Genomic DNA, 22,803 nt, shown 5'->3' with positions numbered 1-22,803 from the left:
TAGAGGTCGCCCCAAGAATTCATACTGATTAACACTTTCAAGTGAGTCAAATGAATGACGAAAAACACTTCAGACACTTTGGTGTCAGTTACTTTCAGTGGAAGTTTAGTAAGTAGACACCTCTGTGTTCATTTTCACATTATAGCATGTGCAGACAATCCAGTCAGCAAAGTCTTATGTTTAACATTGGTCATAAATAAAACTTATTAAAGGAACAGTGTGTAGCATTTTGGGGATCTATTAGCAGAAATGGAATATAATATAAATACTCTGTTTTCATTAGTGTATAATCATCTGAAACTAAGAATCGTTGTGTTTTCATTAGAATGAGCCGTTTAGATCTACATAGGGAGTGGGTCCTCTTCACCGAGTCCGCCATGTTTCTACAGTAGCCCAGAATGGACAAACCAAACACTGGCTCTAGAGAGAGCCTTTCCTATTTTTACATTACCTAAAGGCCACCGTAGTTCTCCGACACGTTTGTGAAACTGTGGTTATCATTCAAACTGGCAACCTGCCAGTCACAAAATCCTCCAACCGTTGCCTTCAAAAGCTCTGATTGATTTGATTTTTTTCTGCCTTATCTGATTTTGGCTTGTGGTACCACCAGCTGCCATCTGACTTTCGTTTCTCCTAAAGTAATGTTATTATGGTAAGGATGGCCTCTGAACGAGGCAAACGCAGTTACCATGGTTTTGCACTCTGCGGCTCACGGCACCGCAGTCTTGGAAAGGGAGAAGTGAGTGGAGGGGTACTCAGTTGGTTGCAATGTGCAACCACACCACTAGATCCTGCCATATCCTAGATACCGTACCTTTAATTTTTTTATTATTTGATTACTCATCCTACCATTTATGTATTTATTGTTTGTCTTGTAATAACCACAAGCCAAAATCATATTAGGCAGAAAAAATAAAATCAATCAGAACTTTTGAAGGCAAAGGTTAGAGGATTTTGTGACTGGCAGGTTGCCAATTTGAATAATACCACTGGGGATATCTGGATGGGAAATACTCTCTCTTCCTGCAACAACAAATTATATTGATGCTCCAACTGTAAATGCTTCAGTGGAGCTGGCTTTTAGTGAGGTTTGGACAGTAGAACCTCACCACACACAGCTGCTGGTATCATACCTTAATACAATTGAATATTATGTTATGCAGCTAAATGTTAGCAGTGGATGAGAGCAAATAACAAGGGCTTATAGGATTTGTGGCGCCTCCTAGAACTGTTGTGGACATACAGTTTAATACAGTAAGAGGTTCCTTCACAGCCACATTCATCTTCATTTCCCAAAAGTGCCTAGTTGGCACCCTCACTAGTTTTATAGCATAAAGAATATTCATCACATCTTATGAAATCTGTCAGTTCAGCCAGAAGACAAACAATGTTTTATTGCAAAGACTTGTTGTTGTCTGCCTTTTGGTGACAGATGCGTCCACGTGTTAAGTGTTTGTATGAATCCTAACAGAGATACGGGCCATTTAATGCGTAATTCTCAATCCCTGCCCCATGGCGAAGCACACCCCCAACAGTGAGATGACACATACTGATGTGAGTTTTTGTAAAAAGGCAGGCTGTTGAGTGTGAGATGGCCTTTGCTTCCACCGTCTGTTACCACTTGAAAACATGTTTGTCCTCTAGCTTCAGCCTGTCTGTGCTCAGCTTCAGTGCACTGCTGAGCTGGGCTGCAGAACATCTTCATCTCCTATTCATATCTAAAAGATCAAAGTTACACTTTTTCATTTTGATTATCACACTTAAATTAATGTAGTATGTGTTATGTTCAGCAGCTCATTGTGTTTGTTCTTACATGAGCACGCTGAGTTAATGTGATCCTTGTTAACATTGAATAAATTTGCATAATTAGTGCCAACAGAAATAATACACTGTGCCACTCAGCAGCGTCTTGCATTTTACAGTCTCGTGTTTATCTTCTTCCAAACGGCGAGCTTTAACCTGCTAGTTTCATTCATTTCATACATCCTGCTATATTAATCCAAAACCACAGTCACACATCATATAGTGGGCTTCACATAAGTGTCAAACTGATGAGATGCATATTAGGCTTTGACTATTACAACTGTGATTATTATGCTTGTATGTAAGGTTAGGTGTCATGCATCCTAAACAACAAGGCTCTTCATGTTTCCTTCATCGTCATGTCACAGTCCGTCGTCCTTGGTTACCAGTGAGCTTTCCTCTCTTTGGCAACCAGCTCCAGGAAATGGGAATGATTCGCATAGAGCGGGACGGACGAGTCAACATCTACCCACTGGACTTGTCCTGCGTCATCGCCAGCTTGCAGCGGCAGCCCGCTCACACTGTTGCCTACGGTAACAACAAACATAATGTCATTGCCCTACAAAAAGCATGTTTGTTCTGTTGTACCCAGGGAGAAAATGTATCAAGAGGTATAACAAGTTTTTTTTTAAAAATGGTTTGCAAATTGCTGGAGCTGTTGTAGCATAAATGAAATACTGGATTTTTAAAGTGCACAATTTTGAATAGTGACAATTAAAGGGTGGGTCCATTATTTATTTATTTTTTGAGGTTTTTATATTATTCTGTAGCTCCCCAGTGGAGTTCCTTATGTATTTAAATTTTTGTCAAAGTATGCATGTTTTAGTGTCAAAATGCTATTTTCCCAAGCCCTTCTAAAAACGTTTTCCCACATGACCTGATGTAGGTTTCTACATGATGACGCAGCTACATTTACAGTATATATGCCTCCTTATAGTCAGTGTATTAACGTACTTAGATGGCGGTCGGCATGCTCCCAGTTTGGAGAAGCAGATGGGAGTACTGGGACGGAAGCTAAACAATGTACTGCTGTGTACGCCGCGGTAGTTCAGATCAGAAAGTCACACAATAACACAAACAAACTACCTGATCGAGGCCGCGGTAGACCAGCAAATCCCCTGTTCTGAGAGGGAAAATTACTGTTTTTGTGAATGGAGTCTGGTGGCTTTGAAGACTGTTCAATAACGGCTTCAGTTCGGCAAAGTAAAGCGGTGAAAATATTCTAAATACAGCGTACATTTAAACTGATATTGATTTCTTTTAGGTGGCTAAAATACGTTTTCTGCTGCTCCCGTCCACAGCCGCTTTTCCTCACCGTCAGACAGCCCTTTCCAACGGGGAACTGAATCTATTATATTTCTCTCTTCAAAGCCTCCAGACTACATTCACAAAAACAGTCATTTTGCCCCGCAGAACGTTGAGTATACATACAACCCCACTTCAAAAAATCAAAACTAACCCTTTCAGTTATTTCCAAACTTAGCACAGCTAACTTCGACTCAGCTACCGCTAGCGTTCATATTATTCATAACCTTACTGATTAGCTTACTTTGGTAACCTACATCACTGCTTGTTGCAATGGCTGAGTGGACGTTTCCATTTGAAAAAAAATATATAGATATATATATATATATATTGATACCTGAGTCATCATGGAAGTTGACAGCGACTGTTTCCATCCAAGCATTGTCAGTGTTTCTAGGATCATCCACATAGCCTTTATAGACCTGAAGGAGAAAAAAAAGGTATTCTAGTTTTCCTCATTGCTGACTAAAACATGGCAGTAAACAAGTGAGCAGGTGTCAATTGCGGACCTGAAACCCTGGTGATTTGAAGAGCTTGGTGATGCGTTCACTGATTTTTGCTCTCTCTGTTGGCGGGATCGCCAACGAGTTCAACGCTTCCTCCGAGAACTCCCGCTGCAGCGTGAGAGAGACCTGCTCGCCTGCATCTACCATCCCCTACGAAACAAGCAAGCAAGTTACAGGACTGTGACATCTACACACCCGAAACCACTCAAACACCGTCCATGTCTCGGCTGTGAATTTATTTTTGATTGAAAAAAGAAATGTAAAAGCCACCAACCCCAGGAACGGCCCACTCCCCACAGTCTTTCCTCTTGATGGAAACAAACTGCAGGATAGGGCGCTTGGAGACAGAGTGAGAGATCTTTGTTCCTTTGGCATCTACTTTCCATCTGCCAGACAATGACAATACATCTGGCCATTAGGTATTTACACTAAGAAAACTGCAAAGTGCACAAAGTTCATTGTTCTTGTTCTTGTTCTTGTTGGCAACTGAGCATCTTTTCAATATGACAGAAAACTGTTCTGGTCCGTTGATATCATGTTTAGAATAACCTTAAATTGCCTGGTGGTAATCAGTTATTGACTGAGTTTTCCCTGTTTGAATCACACTTTATGGAACTAAATTGAGTAATGAACTATGGTTAGCAAGTATCTGTAGAATACTGATGCGTAAAGTAAAGAAAAGTTTACCTGGTGACAATGGGATCTGCTGCATGATTGGGTCCCCATCGTCCCAGCAAACCTCTACCAGTCACTCCTGTGCGTCCGTGAGGATTTCTACATGAGGAAAAAATTAATTTGCAAATGCATTTATAAGAAGATAAGAAAAATAATAACGATTTTACAAACACAAAACTCTTCAGTAAAGAGCACATAGGGCATTGTAGACCTTCCAATTAAAGACTTTACTTTTTAAAACAAGCGTACCTGTAGCACCTACCAACAACACAGGAGTTACCAACACCGAAGCAAAGCAATCTACTGCTGAGGACGGGACGACAGAAAAACATATTTAACCACCTAAAATAAAGGCTCACCTAAAAAAAAGGATATCTGTTTAAGTGTATGCTATATTTAAAATATTTTCCGAAGGCAAACTGAACTGAAAGTGAAATGTATCTATACTGTTTTTGTCATCTGAGCCTGCTGACTTTGGAGTGAGCATAGATAAGTTTCAGTCTGAATTCTGTCTAACAGCAAGGTAAAGCGGTGAAAATATTCTAAATATAGCGTACACTTCAACAGTTATCGATATTTTTTAGGTGGGCCTTTCTTTTAGGTGTCTAAAATACATTTTCCTGCTGTACCCATCCACAGCAGTACATTGCTTTGCTTTAATGCGGTGACTCCTGTTTCTCCAAACTGGGGGCGTGCCGACCATCATCTACTGTAATAATACACTCACTATGGATAAGTGCTTCATACAACCCCACTTCAAAACGCCCAAACTATTCCTTTAACATTTAATGAAATGACTCCCTATAATGTGAAAGGGTTGCTAATACTACCGAGAATCATCATCCCGACAGCAGCTCTGTGCAGCTGCTGCATTAAATATAAAAGTAACATTATGAAAGTGTTTGCTAACACATAACCACCAGAAATAGATATACAAAGTCGTGTTACTGCGACTTTCTGTTGGATTTGACTCTCCAACCGTCAAGGCTCGAAAATTACTCAATGTAGATGTGAACTTCCTGTTTTTTTTTTAGCAAAACCAAAAGAAAACTTTCTCTTGGTATTTGATAACTTACAGAGGCTTTCCCTTTTCCATTTTGTAGCTGCCATCAAAGCTTGTCCTGTCCACACCACCATCCACAGTGTTGAAATTTAGAGAGAAGGAGCTGCTAAACAAGCAAAACGTCAAAAAAAAAAGTCATCAAAACTGGCATGAATAAACTCCACAATTCATTCATTCATACACTAATGCCCACCACATTAAGTCCATCTAAATATACTTGATGAACTTTAAATTCAGTATGTGTTGCTCACCCAATATCAGGATCCGCCCAGACTGGCTTCTTTGTTACTGCAGGGTCGGTGTAGCTGACTGGACTATACTGTGGCCAGTTCTGACTCCAGCCCACCTTGTCATCGGGCACGACGAAGCGCTTGATTTTGGACCCTGGATACTGGGGGCACCTGGACTTGACATGAGGCGCTGCTGAGGGTGGCATTGTCCGGAGGTTACAGCAACTGGTACCGAAGGGTCTGATGGTTTGGCTGGTCCTGATGAAGTGAGATGATGAGCAGGAGATGGCCGGCCTGCAGGGGACGAAATATGAGACAATGGATATCCAGTAAGTAAAGTCTCAAGAGCTCTGCCTTCCCTGCTGCAGCGTAGTCCTGGACACCACCCCGCCCACATGCACTCTTTGACCGTCTGGCTCTTCAGCAAATTAATGTGGAAACACCTCCTCATCAAGTGATGAGAGCATAAATCTTCTGACATAAACTGTTAATTCACTAGGAAACCAAAACACTACAGCAGTGGTATCATATCATGACAACAGGATGAGAGCTACTATTATAGTGTATTACACATCTGTTGCCTAAAGTAATGATGGTTTAGTTTAGCTATTATTTGTTGAATTAGTTTGACATAACATTTTAAAAATGACATTAAATAGAAATAAAACTTGCACATAATGTGGTGCAGTTAATGTGATGCACATTGATATAAAAACAGTTAGCTAATGGTTCTCTACTGTAATATTGATTTATCTCATATCGCCTTACAGAGGTGAAGGACTTTGACAGAAATAGCTACTGCAGCACATGACTGTGTCTTCTTTCCATTACAGTATTAGCTGAAAGCAGAAACTAATGTAAAATACTCTCAGCTTGTAGTTAAATGTGTATAAGTAACGTTACCTGAGTCCCGGTGAGCACACGGTGTACGGGAGTCCGCAGAGAGTGAGCGCTAGACGTATCCGTCCGATCCAGTCCCGCCGCAGGAGGAAATGTACCATTCCTTGAGACAGATCGATCAATAGTCACAAATCAGGAACCACAACATGCCATGCAGCGCCCAGCAACCAGGAAGTGCTCCGCCCGACACGGTGACGTCAGCGAGGGGGCGTGGTTACGGCAGTCGCACTCGTTTCCATGGTGATAAGATTCAAGTATTTATGTCTCTAAATAAACAAATAAAAGAATTAAAAGAAATAAAGGTAAAAAAATATATATGGAATGAAACTGCTGCCCTATATTTTATATCTACTTAGGAAAGACTTAGAAAAAAACACATAATTTTTGTTGCACCTTTTTCTGTGCTTCTGCTTTATATTTAATTTAAAAACTAATAAATTCCTCTGTAAATGAAGGTAAATTATGAACAATCAGTGGTCAATTCAAAGTTGTGACTCTTTGTCAAGAAAAGCGATAATAGGATAAACAATATGGATTTGTTTATGTGATTTGACAATGTATACCATGTTTAACAGTTGTTATACAAACGTATTGAATTTGTTGAAACTTTAGACATATCATATGGCAACAAATGCCCATCTCATCAATATCTATTTCTGCTGCAATGCTAATTGTGACTTAGAATTGTGACTAATATATATATATATATATACACTATAATACACTCTAATAATAAATACATGTATATATATGTATATATATATATATGATAATACTGTGTACGTATTTTGGAGCCTTACATTTTAGACATGAAATGTCATATTATATTATATCATGTTATATTAATTTATGAGAAAACCCATAGAAATAGAATATATTATACTCATTTATGTATTTTATATATATATATATATATATGTATATATATTATAATGACTATAGTTATTGTCTAAAATATAAGGCTCCAAAATACATGTACAGTATTATAATTTACTGTGAACTTGTATCCTGTTGTTTATAATGTTAATGGTGATATACAGTGAAGTTCTTCTACATGTAAACATAAAGTACTCTAACATAACGTTAGTGGGTTGTATACAGGGGGTGTTAACCACAAAAACAATCGGTAACATGAGTATTTGATCATAAATTACATTATTCTTGTCACAACAGGCAGCATGCAACAGATCTCGGCACGCCCACTCGTGGCTGCTGCTGCATGTTTATTTTGCAGGGTGCGCTTGTTTCGCTGTAGCAGCGGAACCGAACAGGAAAGGCAAGTTTATTTATATAGCACATTTCATACACATAGGCAATTCAAAGTGCTTTATATATGTATATAAAAAGCAAGATAAAAGAGCACAAAGTGAATATGATAAAAACGAATAAAAGAATATAAAAGTTAAAAGAAAAAACAAATTAAAAGGATACTAAAAGGCCCTATAGCCAACTTGACGCGACTCCGCCCACACGAGTCACCCCTTGTGAGCACATCTAACACACCCTGTATTAACCGTAGTTTGGCACGCGCATTTACGCTCGGTGCCGGACACAAATCCGGGCTCGCGCACGAAAATCCATTTACACTCCGGTAGTAGAGCGACAGAGAGAGAGCGAGAGAGAGAGAGGGCCCTGATATCTGAGCATCGAGTCGCTTCACTCCGTCTATCAAACAATCCGCTCGGTTAAAGCCCCGCAGACTGACCGTGTTACACCGAGCAGAGAGCGGCGGTGGTCTCCACGGTAACACACTCTGACGTTAGAGAGGAAGAATGGCGGATTCATGCAGCACCGCAGCGGTCGGGGCCGCGGGCTCACACGGCGCTGCTGCTGCTGCCGGGGCCGGGGCGGCGGCGACGGGCTCCACGGTGGCGCAGGACGGAGCTCCTCCAGCTGTACCGGGGACCAAGGTCCCGTCCGAGTCCGTGAAGGGCCAGATTTTTGACGTGGGCCCCCGCTACACCAACCTGTCCTACATCGGAGAAGGGGCGTACGGGATGGTCTGGTGAGTCTCTGCTGGGCCACCGTAGTGTCTCTATATATAACGAGCTAGAAAACATAAGCTGTTTCTTAGCAACAACTGTTATCCTGCTAACCCTAGCTGTTGTATTCAACAGTTTAATGAGAGTCTGGTGTTGTTGTGTGTGTGTTAGAAACTGCTGCCCGACATTGTTGTACGTGGAGGCAGCTTCATGTTGTGGTTAGCGGGTTAGCTGACTAGCTACAGGCGTGGCTATGAGCTTTACAGGAAACTAGATTGGGAGTGATTGCGCAGGACGTTGTTTGCTATCCGAATGAGAAATCTTTTTTGCAGACTGCATTTGACCGCAGTTAGTTATCGCCATTTCACACGTCCGGCATCAGTCTCACATGAATCTCTTGTTCTGATTGCTAAACATTGAGCCCTGCAGTAAAAGCTGCTGCTGCTGCATTCGAGGATGCAGAGTGCCAGTTTATAGCGAGGCCTTTTCCTCGTGTTATCGCTGTGTGTGATCTCTACAGCCTTGTGTGGACATGTTAAGCAACCCCTTGTTGCACTTGACATCACTGCCTGCCAAGTCATCGCAGTCGAAGGCTGAACTGTGAACAGGATCAGATGTGACAGCACTCTGCGTGTCAGTGCAAAGTGGATGGTGGTGGTAGCATAAGAGCTGGGCCCCACACACACACACATCCATTTCACTGTCATTTATCTATCAGAAAGTGTGTCAGCAGCACAGTGTTATTTTGTCAGTGTCATCCCGGGGCATGTGATTCCACTGCTGCAGCATTTGGGTGTTTGTAAACATTGTCATCACCCACTGGTTGATACAGTGAAAGAAAACCCAATTATAGTTTATTAATCCTATGATTTACACCCAATTCAAAACTGTATGTTCATCTTATCCAGATGTTTCATTACAGATGTGACTTTTTAACCAATGTGTACATTCATTATCAGAGTATTTCAGCCATGGGAAGAAGGTGCACAGGCGTGTGAACTCGCCCAGTTAATGCAGTGTGTTGTGCAATAAGAAAACACTTTTACCAATAGGGAAGATGTGATGTAACTGGTTTTCCTGTTGAGGCTGTGTGTAAAAACCTAGCTTTTTTTCCTCACAAAGGGACAGTGAATTCAAGGGTCCCAGCTGCTCTCAGCCTCCATCTACTCTACACCTACACCACACCGACACTGCACCTACACTCACACACCTACAGCACTTCACAACATATCACAGCAAAAAAAAGACGTGTCACGTGTGCATCTTGGCTGTGGAGAAAGTCTGCAACGCCCTGTTAGCCCTCAGTATTAGCCCGGTTTCTGATAACGTCATTGTGTGTCAATTGTACAGTCAGTGTGTAATATGAGACCTGTTTTGTGCCTCTTTCCACATCCTCCCTATCCAGCTCTGCAATGGACAACGTGAATAGCTCGCGCGTAGCCATCAAGAAAATCAGCCCATTCGAGCACCAGACGTACTGCCAGCGCACACTGAGGGAAATCAAGATCCTGCTGCGTTTCCACCATGAGAATATCATCGGCATCAACGACATTCTCAGGGCACGGCAACTTGACAACATGAGGGATGTGTATCCTTTAATGCTTTACAGCAAGGGGCTCACTGCATTTGTTCCATCCTTAGATCTGGCAGTTAAAAGGGTTACTTTTTTTTTTTTTAAGTGTAGCACTCTAAAGGTGTTAAGTTAAACATCTGGTCACATTCAAAAACCTGTAACAAACCAGTGTACAGTGACTTTTGAAGAGTAACTTTATTGCAACAGGCTTTGCTTTTTCATTTTAAGTGTGTGGGAGAATGAGAAGTCTGCTGTGACTACGGCAAACAAACAAACAAACAAGGAGGAAATAATCCAGCTTTCAGTCACTATGCTATGCTTAGTGAAGAGCTTCAAGATCGGTTTGACCAACAGTTCAGAGGAACAGTTAATAAGGAGGAAACTATGTTGCTCGTTGCCTTTAGGGCTGGACAAGCTAAATTTTTGGCTACATATAAATAATAATAAAATTGTTTTGAGCTGCTGGGTGTTACTGATAATTCTTTTTAAATTACAGTTAGTACTTGGAGATTTGTTTAATAGCATTGTCTAATAAATGTTGGAACCTAAGTTAATGTAAAAAGACATTTAAAGTAAAAATAATGTTACCATATTCTGCAGTTAAAAATATAACACATACTCTGTGATGTCTAGGCACAAATGCTTAAATTAACTCTCCGAACATTTCAGTTTTACCCAGTCAAGCTGTTTATCTAACACCATCTAAAACTGATCATTTAAAGAGGACCTACTATGCTTATTTTCAGGTGTGTACTTGTATTTCGGGTTTCAGCTCTAACATGTTTACACACTTTAATCTTCAAAAAACATTTTATTTTTCTCATACCGGCTGTGCTGCAACACCTCTTTTCACGCCCTGTTTGAGGTTCAGCCAACCCCACCCCACCCCCCTTCCCAAAAACCCCAGTCTGCTCGGATTGGTCAGCTGTCCCTCTCAGTTGTCATTGGTTAACGGAACCAAACTCTTCAGACTCCGCTCTAACTAGCTTTGTTTGAGGGCGTGTGTCAAACTAGCTGCTAGGCAGGTTTTATAGAAAATGTGTTACTTGGTGACATCACCATGTTACGGAAGAAAAGGCGGGACTTAAAGCAAGGCGTTTCAGGCAGTTCAGGAGCAGTGTTTCTGTAGGGGAGAGTAACTCCCTTTGGCGTGGACTTTGGGCTTTGGAACTTGACAGACCTTTTACATGCACAAAAAACTATATAACGCATTTAAGGAAAAGGGGAAAAAGCACAAAAACATATCATAACCTCTTTGAGTATTTTGACTAGTTTTGATTTAACATGTCTGCTGTTGTCGTTTACCCACATTATCCATGTCAGTCCTTTCAGACAGCCTGAGCGACAGCAGTGACTTGCAGAGCAGCTAGCAGTGGACTGTAGGTACGGCCGGTCAGTGAGTTGCTGCTGCTGCTGCTCTGGCAGTTTCTCTGTGAAAAGCTGCTTTGTCCACTTAAAACAACCCAAAGGAAATGTGTGACGTCCTTGTATATTTTTGGGTCTGATTTTCTTGTTTGATCTCTTTAGTTGCTCCACTCTGTTGTATTGTGTTGTTGCTGACTTGTGATGAATCTAGATTGGGGAGATGTAACCAAATCCAGGGACGGCACCAACACCACTTTTACAAGGCAACATTTAGTCTGTTTTAATGGAACACCGGTGCGGTTCGTTTGGGTAGTTGTGAGCGCAGTAATTGTACTCTGGTGCGGTGTAAAAACAACCGGTCTGAGACCGCTGGCGAGAGGTGGTCTCGGACTGTTTCGAAGCGAACCGTGCGGTTCGATTGCAGTGAGAACATAATCTGACCCAATTTCAGGAAGTGAACCAAAACGTAGGGGATTACGGGCTGCCTGCACGGCATTAGGTTAGTGTCTTCTGCTCGCTTGTTGATTTACATGTTTACATTTTCCACCGCCAAATTTCTCACCAATAAGAGACTTCAACGAGTACATCTCCAGCCCTGCTCCGTTTTCTAATTGGCTCTAAACACAAAGTACAACTGAGGCTGATGGGAATGTCATTAGTTTTGCAGGTATTTGGTCAAAGTATTGGACGGATTGATGGCCTAATAGTGATGCTAGATGAAAGGGCAGGATCACCAAAGTTATCACTATTCATCCTCTGAGATCCATAAATGTCGGCACCATATTTTGTGCCAATCCGTCTAATAGTTATTGAGATATTTCAGCGCATTGACTGACATCGCCATTCCTAGTGCTACGTCACAAGCTTAGCTAAAAACATACGCTCTAATAGTATCGCAAAGCACATTTCTCACTTATTTGTGCAGACGTTTTTAGATTTCTAGGGCCCTTGTGACTGTGTGTGTCAGATGTGTTCATGATAGAATATCTCTCAACATATTTTAGCTGCTAGTTGCTGTGTCACAGTTGTTAGATGTTGTACATGTGGGTTTTGAGGAACAAAATTATTGCGCCTATTTGACCAACCTGACTCCAAAAGTCTCCCTACAGGATATAAGCAAATATAATATGAATTATGGTTCAACAAGTCTTGGTCTGATTTTATTCATAAACCTACGTTGCTGAATAATTTAGGACCCTAATGTTTCTCCCGGTGTCAGTGGATACAGTCAGCCCTGTCGTTCTCCTTGACCCGTGCGTCCTTCCAGCTACATTGTGCAGACTCTGATGGAGACGGACCTGTACAAGCTGCTGAAGAGCCAGAGGCTGAGCAACGACCACGTCTGCTATTTCCTCTACCAGATCCTGCGAGGCCTCAAGTACATCCACTCAGCCAACGTGTTGCACCGTGACCTCAAGCCCTCCAACCTGCTCATCAACACCACCTGCGACCTCAAGGTCAGCTCACACACAGACACACACACACACCATCATCACCGGTAACATCTAGGCTACTGTATCTATTTTGTCATTTTACCCTGTAGCAGATAAAAAGACACATTTTTGGTGTTCGGCGTGTTATTTTAGGTTATGGTGTATTTTACACATGCACCTACAGGAAACCTACATATGCATGTTTTGCACAGTATATCTAGTTATGTGAAAAACCTGCATTTATATGTTGAAACTTTAGTCTAGGTGTTAAACATTCCCTGCTGTTATTCAAAGTCAATACATGGTAACTGGTACACTTAACTTCATTTCTGGGTGACAAAGAGGATACTTATGTAATCTCACACGGTGAATTTAAGACAAATGCGTATTTTTAGTTCGCTACAAAATGTTTTACACAGGAACCATTATGTTTGTTTAAACATTGGTACCAGTTGCAAGTTCCAGCGCTCAACAAGATCACAAAAGAATTTCAGGAATGTTGGATATGGGCGATGGATTGACCCGAGCCCTTCCTTGTTCGCCACGGCCCTTCACTATGCAGGAAACGGTTGAATTCCAAAATATAAACACTGAATCAAATTTGGTATTTGCAGATACTTCCTATTAAGTGATTCACCGTCAGATTGTGACATCATAAACATTTCTCTGAAGGCATTTTCCTTTTCCTGGTTTTGGTCTTAAGTGTGTCTGTTTCTTATTTTAGCAGCCAAGTAGCCAAACGTGATATAATTCTGAGTGTATTAGTGAGGATCCAAACAATCTACCTTAATAACATTTATTGTCCAGTTAGGTGTCAGTTCCTTAGAATAAAAAGAGCAAAGGCGTCTCTCTAAACACATTTTCCATACTATCAATACAGCTGCAGGATGTTTAATGTGTAAGGGGCGTTGCCCCTGCAACCCTATAGTGTTGTTACTACTTTCTCCACAGTGAGAAATACTCATATTTCCAGACTCAATAACTTGTAACATGTAGTGAATCAATTTTGGATGAAAGATAAAGAATAATTTAAATCCCCTGCTTTTTTCTTTCTTTTTCTTTTTTTTATCATGCTAGTTATTGTTACCTTAAGAAAAATAGATTAATATGTACATATAATATCAAATAGTAACTGTAAATTGAAAAACAAAATATGAATGAACAAGGAGGAGAAAGATAATAATAATAAATAAATAAAATACATTTAAATTAAAAAAATCTAAACATTATAATACATTTACGAATGTACATACAATTATTAGTAGTATTAATAATATAATAAATAAATACAAATGAATGAATTAAATAAATTCACACACCAGATTCCCAACACCTACTCATATCCCTGTGGTCCCGCCCCCACATTAATTCACCCGCACAGGATGGATACAGAGTACATACTGTGTGTTTTAAGGCACATTTACAAATCAGTAAATAAAACAGAATATAAAAATGAATACATAACATCCACTGCTTTCTATATTTGAGAAAATGTACATATAGAACATTAAAATACTCGGTACGGGCGCCTGGCTAGCTCAGTCGGTAGAGCGGGCGCCCATGTATGGCCAAGGCTCAGTCCTGGCGGCGGTGGACCCGGGTTCGAATCCGGCCTGTGGACCTTTCCGCATGTCATCTCTCTCTCTCTCCCGCCCCCCCTTTCCAAGACTCTATCCACTGTCCTATCAATAAAACGCTTAAAAAATGCCCCCAAAATAATAATTAAAAAAAAATTAAAAAATAAACGGTACTGCTTTCTGCCCAGTCAAGTCATTTGGGTTGCCAAAAAATGCATTCTGGGAAATGTGGGAAACCGCAAATTGAAATCAAAGTGCACAGCATACAAGTTAAAAGAGAGGCTGTTTTAAGCACAAGCTACTATAAACACATTGATATGAGCCAACAGGGTTCTCTGAAGCTGTACAACACGGCAAAGAGCACAGAGTAGTACTTGTGAACTCTCAGCAGCCGACCATCAATCCCTGGATTAGTTGATCATGTGGGAGGAGTGAAGAACAAAAGCAGCACATGTTGCAGCTGCTTTCTGATACATTCCTCACCATCAAAATAAACCCTGATGATTACTGCAGCTATACGTTACATCTGTGACTCTGTACCACTGATTTAACATTGTACCACATACAGTATATTAAATGTGTATACCCATTTAATATGTGTAATGTAATACTAAAGTTGATTTCAAATAGTTGATCTACACAGCAAGTTTCAACACTTTGATGTGTGTATAATGCTAAGAGGACACCACAATCAGTGGAAAGGTACACAACACCAAGGCATTTGTGATGATAAATAATACAAATTATTAAATTAATAATAATAAATTAAATCAAAATAATAAATAAATACATTAAAATAAATGAATTGAGATAAGAAAATATAAATGAATAAATTTAAATCAAATTTAAATAATACATTATAATTATATAAGTAAATTAAAAGAGAAAAAATATATATAAATTTAAATCAAAATAAATAAATAAAAAAACATTTGACCATAAAGACATTGTTAAATTTTGATGTACACAGCTAACAAAGGTGAATACATTTTAAAAATGATCAAATTCCTCCCTTTCTCTGTGCATTGTGTATAGTATCACTCTACTTGAAAACTACCTGGCCCGTACATTTCCTGCAATTTGGCATTTTAATTAAACAGAAACATCATTTATATGATGTCAAAATGGGGCTTTGAAGTAAAGCAGGAGAACTAAAGTTTGACAGAAGCATAAAAATGTGAGCTGGTAGAGTAGTAACTGAAGTGACTCCTCTAGTTTAAAACATGTACAGCCTTACCCATTCTCTGGGGCTTGACTTGCATAAATAAGATGTTTCTGACCTCTGACCCTTTGTGTCATCCTCAGATCTGTGACTTTGGCCTGGCACGGATAGCCGACCCCGAGCACGACCACACAGGTTTCCTGACCGAGTATGTGGCTACACGTTGGTACAGGGCTCCAGAAATCATGCTCAACTCAAAGGTAAGTGTGTGTTCGCGTGAGTAACTGATTCTGTATTAGGCTGGATAGCCTCTTAGTTTGTTGACTTCTATATGTGCGTGTTTGTGTCTCAGGGCTACTCCAAGTCCATTGACATCTGGTCAGTGGGCTGCATCCTGGCTGAGATGTTGTCCAACAGGCCTATCTTCCCTGGGAAACACTACTTGGACCAGCTCAACCACATACTGGGTGAGTTTTCACTCTTCTGCCAAATGACAACACTATGAAGCTATTTGAAGCACCTAGTACGTTCATCAGCATGACCACCTGATTTTCTTTGTTTGCTTTAAATTACAACCAGTTCAAACAGCATGTACATAAAACCTTTTCAGTATTCTTCACTCAAGTATCTCTGCTTTTTGAAGTAGTTTCAAGTAACTAGAGTGAGATGTGATTGAGCTGATAATGGGGCGCGCAATACGTGTTTTGATGGTATTTAAGCAGGTTTTTCACCACACTAACAGCCACATCTGCACCATAGGCCGTCAGTTTTGTAGCCATTGGGGATGTCACGAGAACTGATACTTCAGTACCAAGTCAATGCCAAAATTCAGAAAATGTTTCGGTACTCGTTTTTCCGGGCTCAAGACTAACATTGTCCCGTCGTCCTGGGACAATAGAAAATTTCCCTCCGATAATGCTACATTGTGAAGAACAACAATCCATGTTGAAATCTGCAGTAGGAGAGCTAGTAAACGTTAGCTGTTGGCAACCGGTGGCCAGCACAGTCCTGCTTGGCTAAATAACAGAGTTAACAACTAACGTTAACAGAGATTACATTATGATGCGTTCAAGCTCTATTCAGTAAAAAGGGGCATTGGGTGAAGGTAAGTTCTAACATTATCATGACGTGTTCATATATCATTTTGTAAAATTTAGTTTTTGGTGAGAAACTTGAGGCGGATCATCAGGGATTAATAATAAATTGCTAAAACCAGTATGCAAACAATAATAAAGTCTATGTTGAAGTACATGGATGTATTGTTTTGTGTCTTAACGTGGTATCAAATTGATATCGAGAATTGTAGAATTTCACCGGTATTGGTATCGACTACTACATTACTAGTATCGTGACATCCCTAGTAGCCATATTGACACATGTCCCTCACTCTCCTCTGTGTGCAGGCGTCCTCGGCTCTCCGTCTCAAGATGATCTGAACTGCATTATCAACATGAAGGCGAGGAACTACCTGCAGTCCCTGCCTCATAAACCCAGGATCCCCTGGGAGACTCTCTACAAGGCGGACTCTAAAGGTATGGCCACGCACCGCATTACTCATTTGTAAGCCTGGAATGTAAATAAGACGTATATAAAGCAGCTCTGTACAGCTCATAGTTGGCAGCAGATGCCGCTGTGTAGTCCCTCTGACAGACATACTGGTGGCTGTGAAATGAACTAACAGCTCAGAGGACTGTGCTGCTTCTTTTATAACTGTTGAGATGAACCAGTGAGACGAGATGGAGCAACAAAGTGGATTTCTATCAGTGACCATCAAATGTACAAGTTATGGTCTCCTGTGACTGACACTGAAAAGTGACGTTCTACCTCATATAATCTTGAAGAATAATATTTATATAACAGGCTTTTAATGTGTGATGTCCTTTTGTCAGATGATCTGTGCAAAGCTGTTATAAGGGCTTTATTTGTTTGTTTACATTCACAATAAGCATGAAGGAACTAGTAAAGTTTAGAGAATTGCAAAATTGTCATAACATTAATATATGTAATGTTATATATGCTTAATGTACCTCTAACTTTACTTATTTTTCATTCACTGTATAGCTGGATATTTAAAAGAAAATCAGACATTTTAATATAAAAAAAAGCAGATAATTATGCAAATATTCTTAATGTCAAAATGTTTATTGGACTAACACTAAAACAAAGACATTAAAAGTATTTGCATAATTATCTACATTTTTTGTATATTAAAATGTATGATTTCTTTATTTTTTAATATCCAGCTATACAGTGAATACAGTTAAAGAAAGAAACTGAACTAACTGATGAATCTCACACAGCTCTGGACCTGCTGGGCCGCATGTTGACCTTTAACCCCGTGAAGCGCATCAGCGTCGAGGACGCGCTGGCTCATCCTTACCTGGAGCAGTACTACGATCCCACAGATGAGGTACGCACAGATGGAGCCGTCGTTTCAGGCCGATTTATTAATTTATTCCACTCTCTAAAGCAATCAGGGAAATGCCCAGTTGTAAGAGGTGCAAACGGACATAATAATGACGTAAAGCCCAGTGAAGGAATGTGAATTAAGCTTTTCTAAAGGCTAAAGATTCAAAGCCTTTTCGGTTTATCAATATTAAAACTGTACTGTACGCTACAGAGGAATTTGCATAAACATGGTGAAAAAAAACCATTGCCTCCAGTCAGCCAAGTTTTTGAGATTTGCGCAAAAGGTTGGAGGCAGAAGGGCTCATTCACTCAAACATGTTTGTCATTGTTTTTCAACCAGGAGCCAAGATTTAATTGTGAGCCAGTTTTTCTGCTTTGTGCTGGGAAGCCTCTTAGCCGTGTGTGGAATGCAATTAGTATTAAGTTTGCGCCCTGGTTCGGCTCAAGAGAGGTGAAAGAATGTAATCGTATCCCCGTTGTACGTCAGCGTGGACTGAATCACCGTACTGTAGCTGTAGAAATCAAAGCGGTGGTTTCCCTCACTGGTTTTTCCAGTTTTTAAACATAGCTGTTAAATCGCTTTGTGACAATTGCAGCTTCCATTGAAGTGCATTTAAAACTGTGTTTTCTGTTTTTATAATGATTATTGTGTCCTGATTTCAAACATTTTACTGCACTCTTCGGACTGCATAAACCTCTCCAGCTTTCCCCACTTGGCAGCAGAAGTCTTAAAGCCGAACTTTTATATAAGCCGCTGCTGCCTCTTATAAGTTTAATAACTGTGTGCAGCACGTTGCAACGACGCTAGAGACGAAACTTTTTTATTTTTAAAGCTAGATTAATTGAAGGAAAAGCCTTTAGTTTGTACAATGTGTGTGTTTGTGTTTGTGTTTGTGTGTAGCCGGTAGCAGAGGAGCCCTTCACTTTCTCCATGGAGCTGGACGACCTTCCCAAGGAAAAGCTGAAGGAACTGATCTACGAGGAAACTGCTCGTTTCCAGGAAACCTACCAGGGATCCTGAGACACACAGGTACGTGAAAAAAAGGCCAGTTACCTCGCACCCATACACACACACACGGTCACAGAAACACAAGGTATTGCCGGCATAGGTCGCAAAATGAGTACATGAAATATATATTTTAGAAGATATTCATACCCAGATATACCTCTGCTCCTTCGCATGATGATGCAGCTACAGATCAAGCTAGTTTTGTTGGTGTTCATCTGAATATTAACAGGCTAAATAATGCCTTTCTTGCCATTGCTTGGCCCGTTTCTGCATCATAATGTATTTTGGGAGATGATTGGTGGCGTATACAAGCACGAGTTGCAGTGCACTGCTAGAGCTCTGGATAGACTTTGTAGTGATTTGAGACCACTAGATGTCAGTGGAGCAAATGACATTCATGCATTGATTCAAACACACCCAAACCTCAACTGTTCAATGTCACACAGTTAAACGATAGGCTCCTGGAGTCAGGAGAAACAGGGAACTATGGTGTCTCTTTATTATACTCATGTGAAGGGCGATTAAGGTTGCACAGCAGGTTCATGAATAATGTTTTATTAGGAGCGGTTACTAGTCACAGGCGTTTTATTATGAAGACAGAGTGATATTATCCGGTAAACAGTCTTAATGTCCCAGCTGCTACCAGCATGCACAATATTCAACTATGTTTTATATCCAGTGAGGGAAAAGTGTGACTTTAAACACAAACACAAAACATGTCAAGGAGCAGCTACATGTGATCATAAATTCATGGCTCTCTGGACCGTCAGTCCAGTTGGTGTTTGTCAACAGGATGTCAGAAGCCTGTGAATGCATTTCCATGTAATTTAATGGGCAGATTAGATTTTTTTTTTGACATAACTATGAAACAAATTGACATTTTACATCAAATATAATGTAATGTTTGCAGGACCTTCTCAAAAACGTCAACATGGAAGTAAAAGGAAAATTTAGGACAAATTGGGGTCTTAAATTTGACCATTATTCCCGTCCGCCGTGATGACATTTTATTTTTGAGAAGAGGACCGCACTCACGACACAATGCAAAGGTGCAGGAAGTGTTTATTTAATCACATTGGTCACCATCTCACTCACCACGTTACAGCTATTTATTTGGAGGTTGAAACAAAGATGTAAGTTTAATTTAGTACCTTTTTTAAAGGGATAGTTTGGATTATTTGAAGTGGTGTTGTATGAGTACAACAGTAAATGACGGTCGGCACGCCCCCAGTTTGGAGAAGCAGACAGGAGTTACAGCACGGGAGCAAAGCAATGTGCTGCTGTGGACGGGGACGGCAGCGAAATTTATTTTAACCGCCTAAAAGAAAGGCTCACCTTAAAAAATCAATATCAGTTTAAGTGTACGCTATATTTAGAATATTTTCACAGATATATCTTGCCGTCAGACAGCCCTTTCTATTGGAGAACTGAAGCCGTTGTATCCATCTATGCTCTCGCCAAAGTCACCAGACTCTATTGGAAAAAAACTGTTATTTTACCTCGCAGAACACAGGAGTTGCTAGTTTACCACCGCCTTGATCGGTTAGTTTGTTTGTGTTATGGTGTGACTTTGGTGAATCTGAACTAACCAAAGCGTAGTGTACACTTAAACTGATATATATTTTTTTTTTAGGTGAGCCTTTCTTTTAGGTGCTAAAATATGTTTTGCTGCCGATCCCGTCCACAGCAGTACATTGATTTGCTTCCGTGCGGTAACTCCTGCCTGCTTCTCCAAACTGGGGGAGTGCCGACCATAATCTACTGTAGTAATACACCGACTATGGATAAATAATTCATACCAAAACACTCAAACTATCCCTTTAACTATCTCTTGTTCATGACCATTAGATTTAGCAAAGATACTTCATGGTACACATTTCTTTTGCAAGTCTTCAATGCAATATGTGACTGTAATGGACATTTTAGGTCGCTCATCTTAGTTCTGCTTAACGTACCAAATCGTGGGTGCGTGAGTCTGCACCTATAAGAAGTAATGGAAGTTAGACTGAGACTTAATATGCATTAATTCAAAGTGGGCCTAAGTGCATTTCTTTTTCTTTTCATTTTTTTTTAGCCCGAAAGAGTGGCAAAGCCACGCAGAGGCTCGGAACAAGAAGACCCCAAAACGACATGCTAAAACAAAAAGAAAAATGCATCTTCAAGAAACCAACAAAAAGAGAAAACAAGAAATGAACATTTAACTGCTTATCTTTCCATTTCTACTGCAAGAGAGCTAAGTTTATCTTTGATTTCTGTGGTTGGGTGGGGTGGTAGGGTCTGTCGTACTCATACTGTTTCAGTTTTGTCCATGTTGGACTCTTCCCTCCTCTCTCCTCACATTTTTGATTTCCCGTTAAAAGTCCCGCCTCATCCTGTCCCATCTCCAGTAACTCACTGTCCCCCCATCCTGTCCCCGATCGAACCCTGTTTCTCCTCTCCTGCACCTGTTGCTGATCTATCTGAGCTCTCTCTCTGTCGCTCCCTCTCATATAAACTACCGTATTAACCAACCACCATAACTCTCTTGTCTTGCTCCATGTAAATTTACAACCTGGAAAAAAAATCGAGGGCTAAAAGAACGGGGATGCTAATCGGGTGTATGTATATACAAAAAATATAAAAGCTTCTTTTTTTTCTTTTTAAGTGTGCTCGTCGCAGTTTTTGTTCGTACACCGTTGTTCGAGTGTTTTCGGATCAGTTCAGAGTCGTATCTATGTTTTTGGGGTTTATATTTGCATTTACACTTGATTTTGAGACAAACATTCAATGTTTTTACAGGCATGTTGGCAGGTTTCTAGATTTCTTTGTTGTCGCTCTTCTTTTCTTAAAAAACAAAAAAAAACAACTGTGTATGATGTTCATATGAATGCATGCATTCCTGAAATTAACCAAAGTGGCAGAGAGATGCAGGAAACTTGGCTTGGGGAGCGACTAAGGAATACCTATTGTAGTTTTTGAATCGTACCTTAAACACATCTTATTGACCTATAACTCGTACCAAGGGCAGACAAACTTAACTAGTTTGTGGAAAAGTTGGTTATATTCAGGAGGCGCTACATGATTGGAACAAGAATAGAAATTAAACAGCATAAAATATAGTTTCTATAATTGCGTGTTCATTCAGATGATAACCACGCCTCATTTTCCAGAACATGCACAGTCCCCTGTGCCACGTCTGATGATCAGGAACTACCTGACTTAAGTTTTCTTTTCCAAAATATCAGAATACTGACGTGAGACGCTGGTATAACGTTACTGTACTGTATCAACGACGTCCCTACAACAAACATCTAATAGCTGATTCAGTGTCAGTATTCTATTCCTATATTAAATTACATTTATTTTACAAATACAAAGCAGCTGAGTGGTGAAAATCACTGAAGCCTTCTGTCGTTCCTCAGCTCCTCAGGATCCTAAATTTCCCTGAATCCTCCATTTCCAGAGCAACGTCTGGGGACACGCACAGTTTTCTGGAAAATGGGGCCTGGTTGACGTCAGCCTTTCCATCTCACCGTGCTGTTTTATTGTACTGCGTACCTTATCTGATACCGTTTGACCCAGGACGACTGTATGGGGTCAAACGTGTACGCAGGCTGGGGCCTAACGCTGAATTCCCACCAGAATAACGGCAAAGCGCGTCCTGTGGCAAGCTGCCATGCGGCCGTTTGATCCTGCGGTGAAGTGCGGCCGTACAAAAGTTTAACTTTTAGCAGTGAAGGGCAACCAGAGAGTACCCGTAGCCAATCAGTAAACAGATCCTCTGACATGTTGGCCTAGAATTTCGTCCCGCCTGAAACATGAATACACTTCC

The 22,803-nt window shown here is 40.5% G+C and overlaps 2 protein-coding genes across 3 annotated transcripts; one reads left to right on the top strand and one right to left on the bottom strand.

Annotated features, from left to right (window-relative positions):
• Window positions 1-1,350: 1,350 nt before the first annotated feature.
• On the bottom strand, window positions 1,351-6,685 carry nudt9 (nudix (nucleoside diphosphate linked moiety X)-type motif 9). 2 transcript variants are annotated; one of them, XM_074655195.1, is made up of 8 exons: window positions 6,486-6,685; window positions 5,604-5,876; window positions 5,366-5,455; window positions 4,302-4,388; window positions 3,889-4,000; window positions 3,618-3,764; window positions 3,446-3,530; window positions 1,351-2,331 (listed from the first exon to the last, which is right to left on the bottom strand). In XM_074655195.1, exons 1-8 carry the CDS (start codon window positions 6,581-6,583, stop codon window positions 2,186-2,188), a joined length of 1,038 nt encoding a protein of 345 aa, XP_074511296.1. In that variant the 5' UTR covers window positions 6,584-6,685; the 3' UTR covers window positions 1,351-2,185. The 2 variants fall into 2 exon arrangements, with proteins under 2 accessions (XP_074511296.1, XP_074511295.1); XM_074655194.1 differs by having other exon boundaries at window positions 5,366-5,458; window positions 6,486-6,684.
• A 1,414-nt stretch (window positions 6,686-8,099) lies between these two features.
• mapk3 (mitogen-activated protein kinase 3) lies at window positions 8,100-21,635 on the top strand. Its single transcript, XM_074655193.1, has 9 exons — window positions 8,100-8,487; window positions 9,870-10,052; window positions 12,670-12,859; window positions 15,718-15,834; window positions 15,927-16,041; window positions 16,978-17,106; window positions 17,875-17,984; window positions 18,885-19,013; window positions 21,067-21,635. The coding sequence occupies exons 1-8, from the start codon at window positions 8,255-8,257 to the stop codon at window positions 19,002-19,004; spliced, it is 1,197 nt and encodes a 398-aa protein (XP_074511294.1). The 5' UTR covers window positions 8,100-8,254; the 3' UTR covers window positions 19,005-19,013; window positions 21,067-21,635.
• Window positions 21,636-22,803: the final 1,168 nt, after the last annotated feature.

Source organism: Sebastes fasciatus, chromosome 13, assembly GCF_043250625.1.
Source record: "Sebastes fasciatus isolate fSebFas1 chromosome 13, fSebFas1.pri, whole genome shotgun sequence".
NCBI classification, from domain to species: Eukaryota; Metazoa; Chordata; class Actinopteri; order Perciformes; family Sebastidae; genus Sebastes; species Sebastes fasciatus.
Note: the sequence above shows the minus strand (reverse complement) of the source record. Positions and strands in the feature narration are given on the sequence as shown.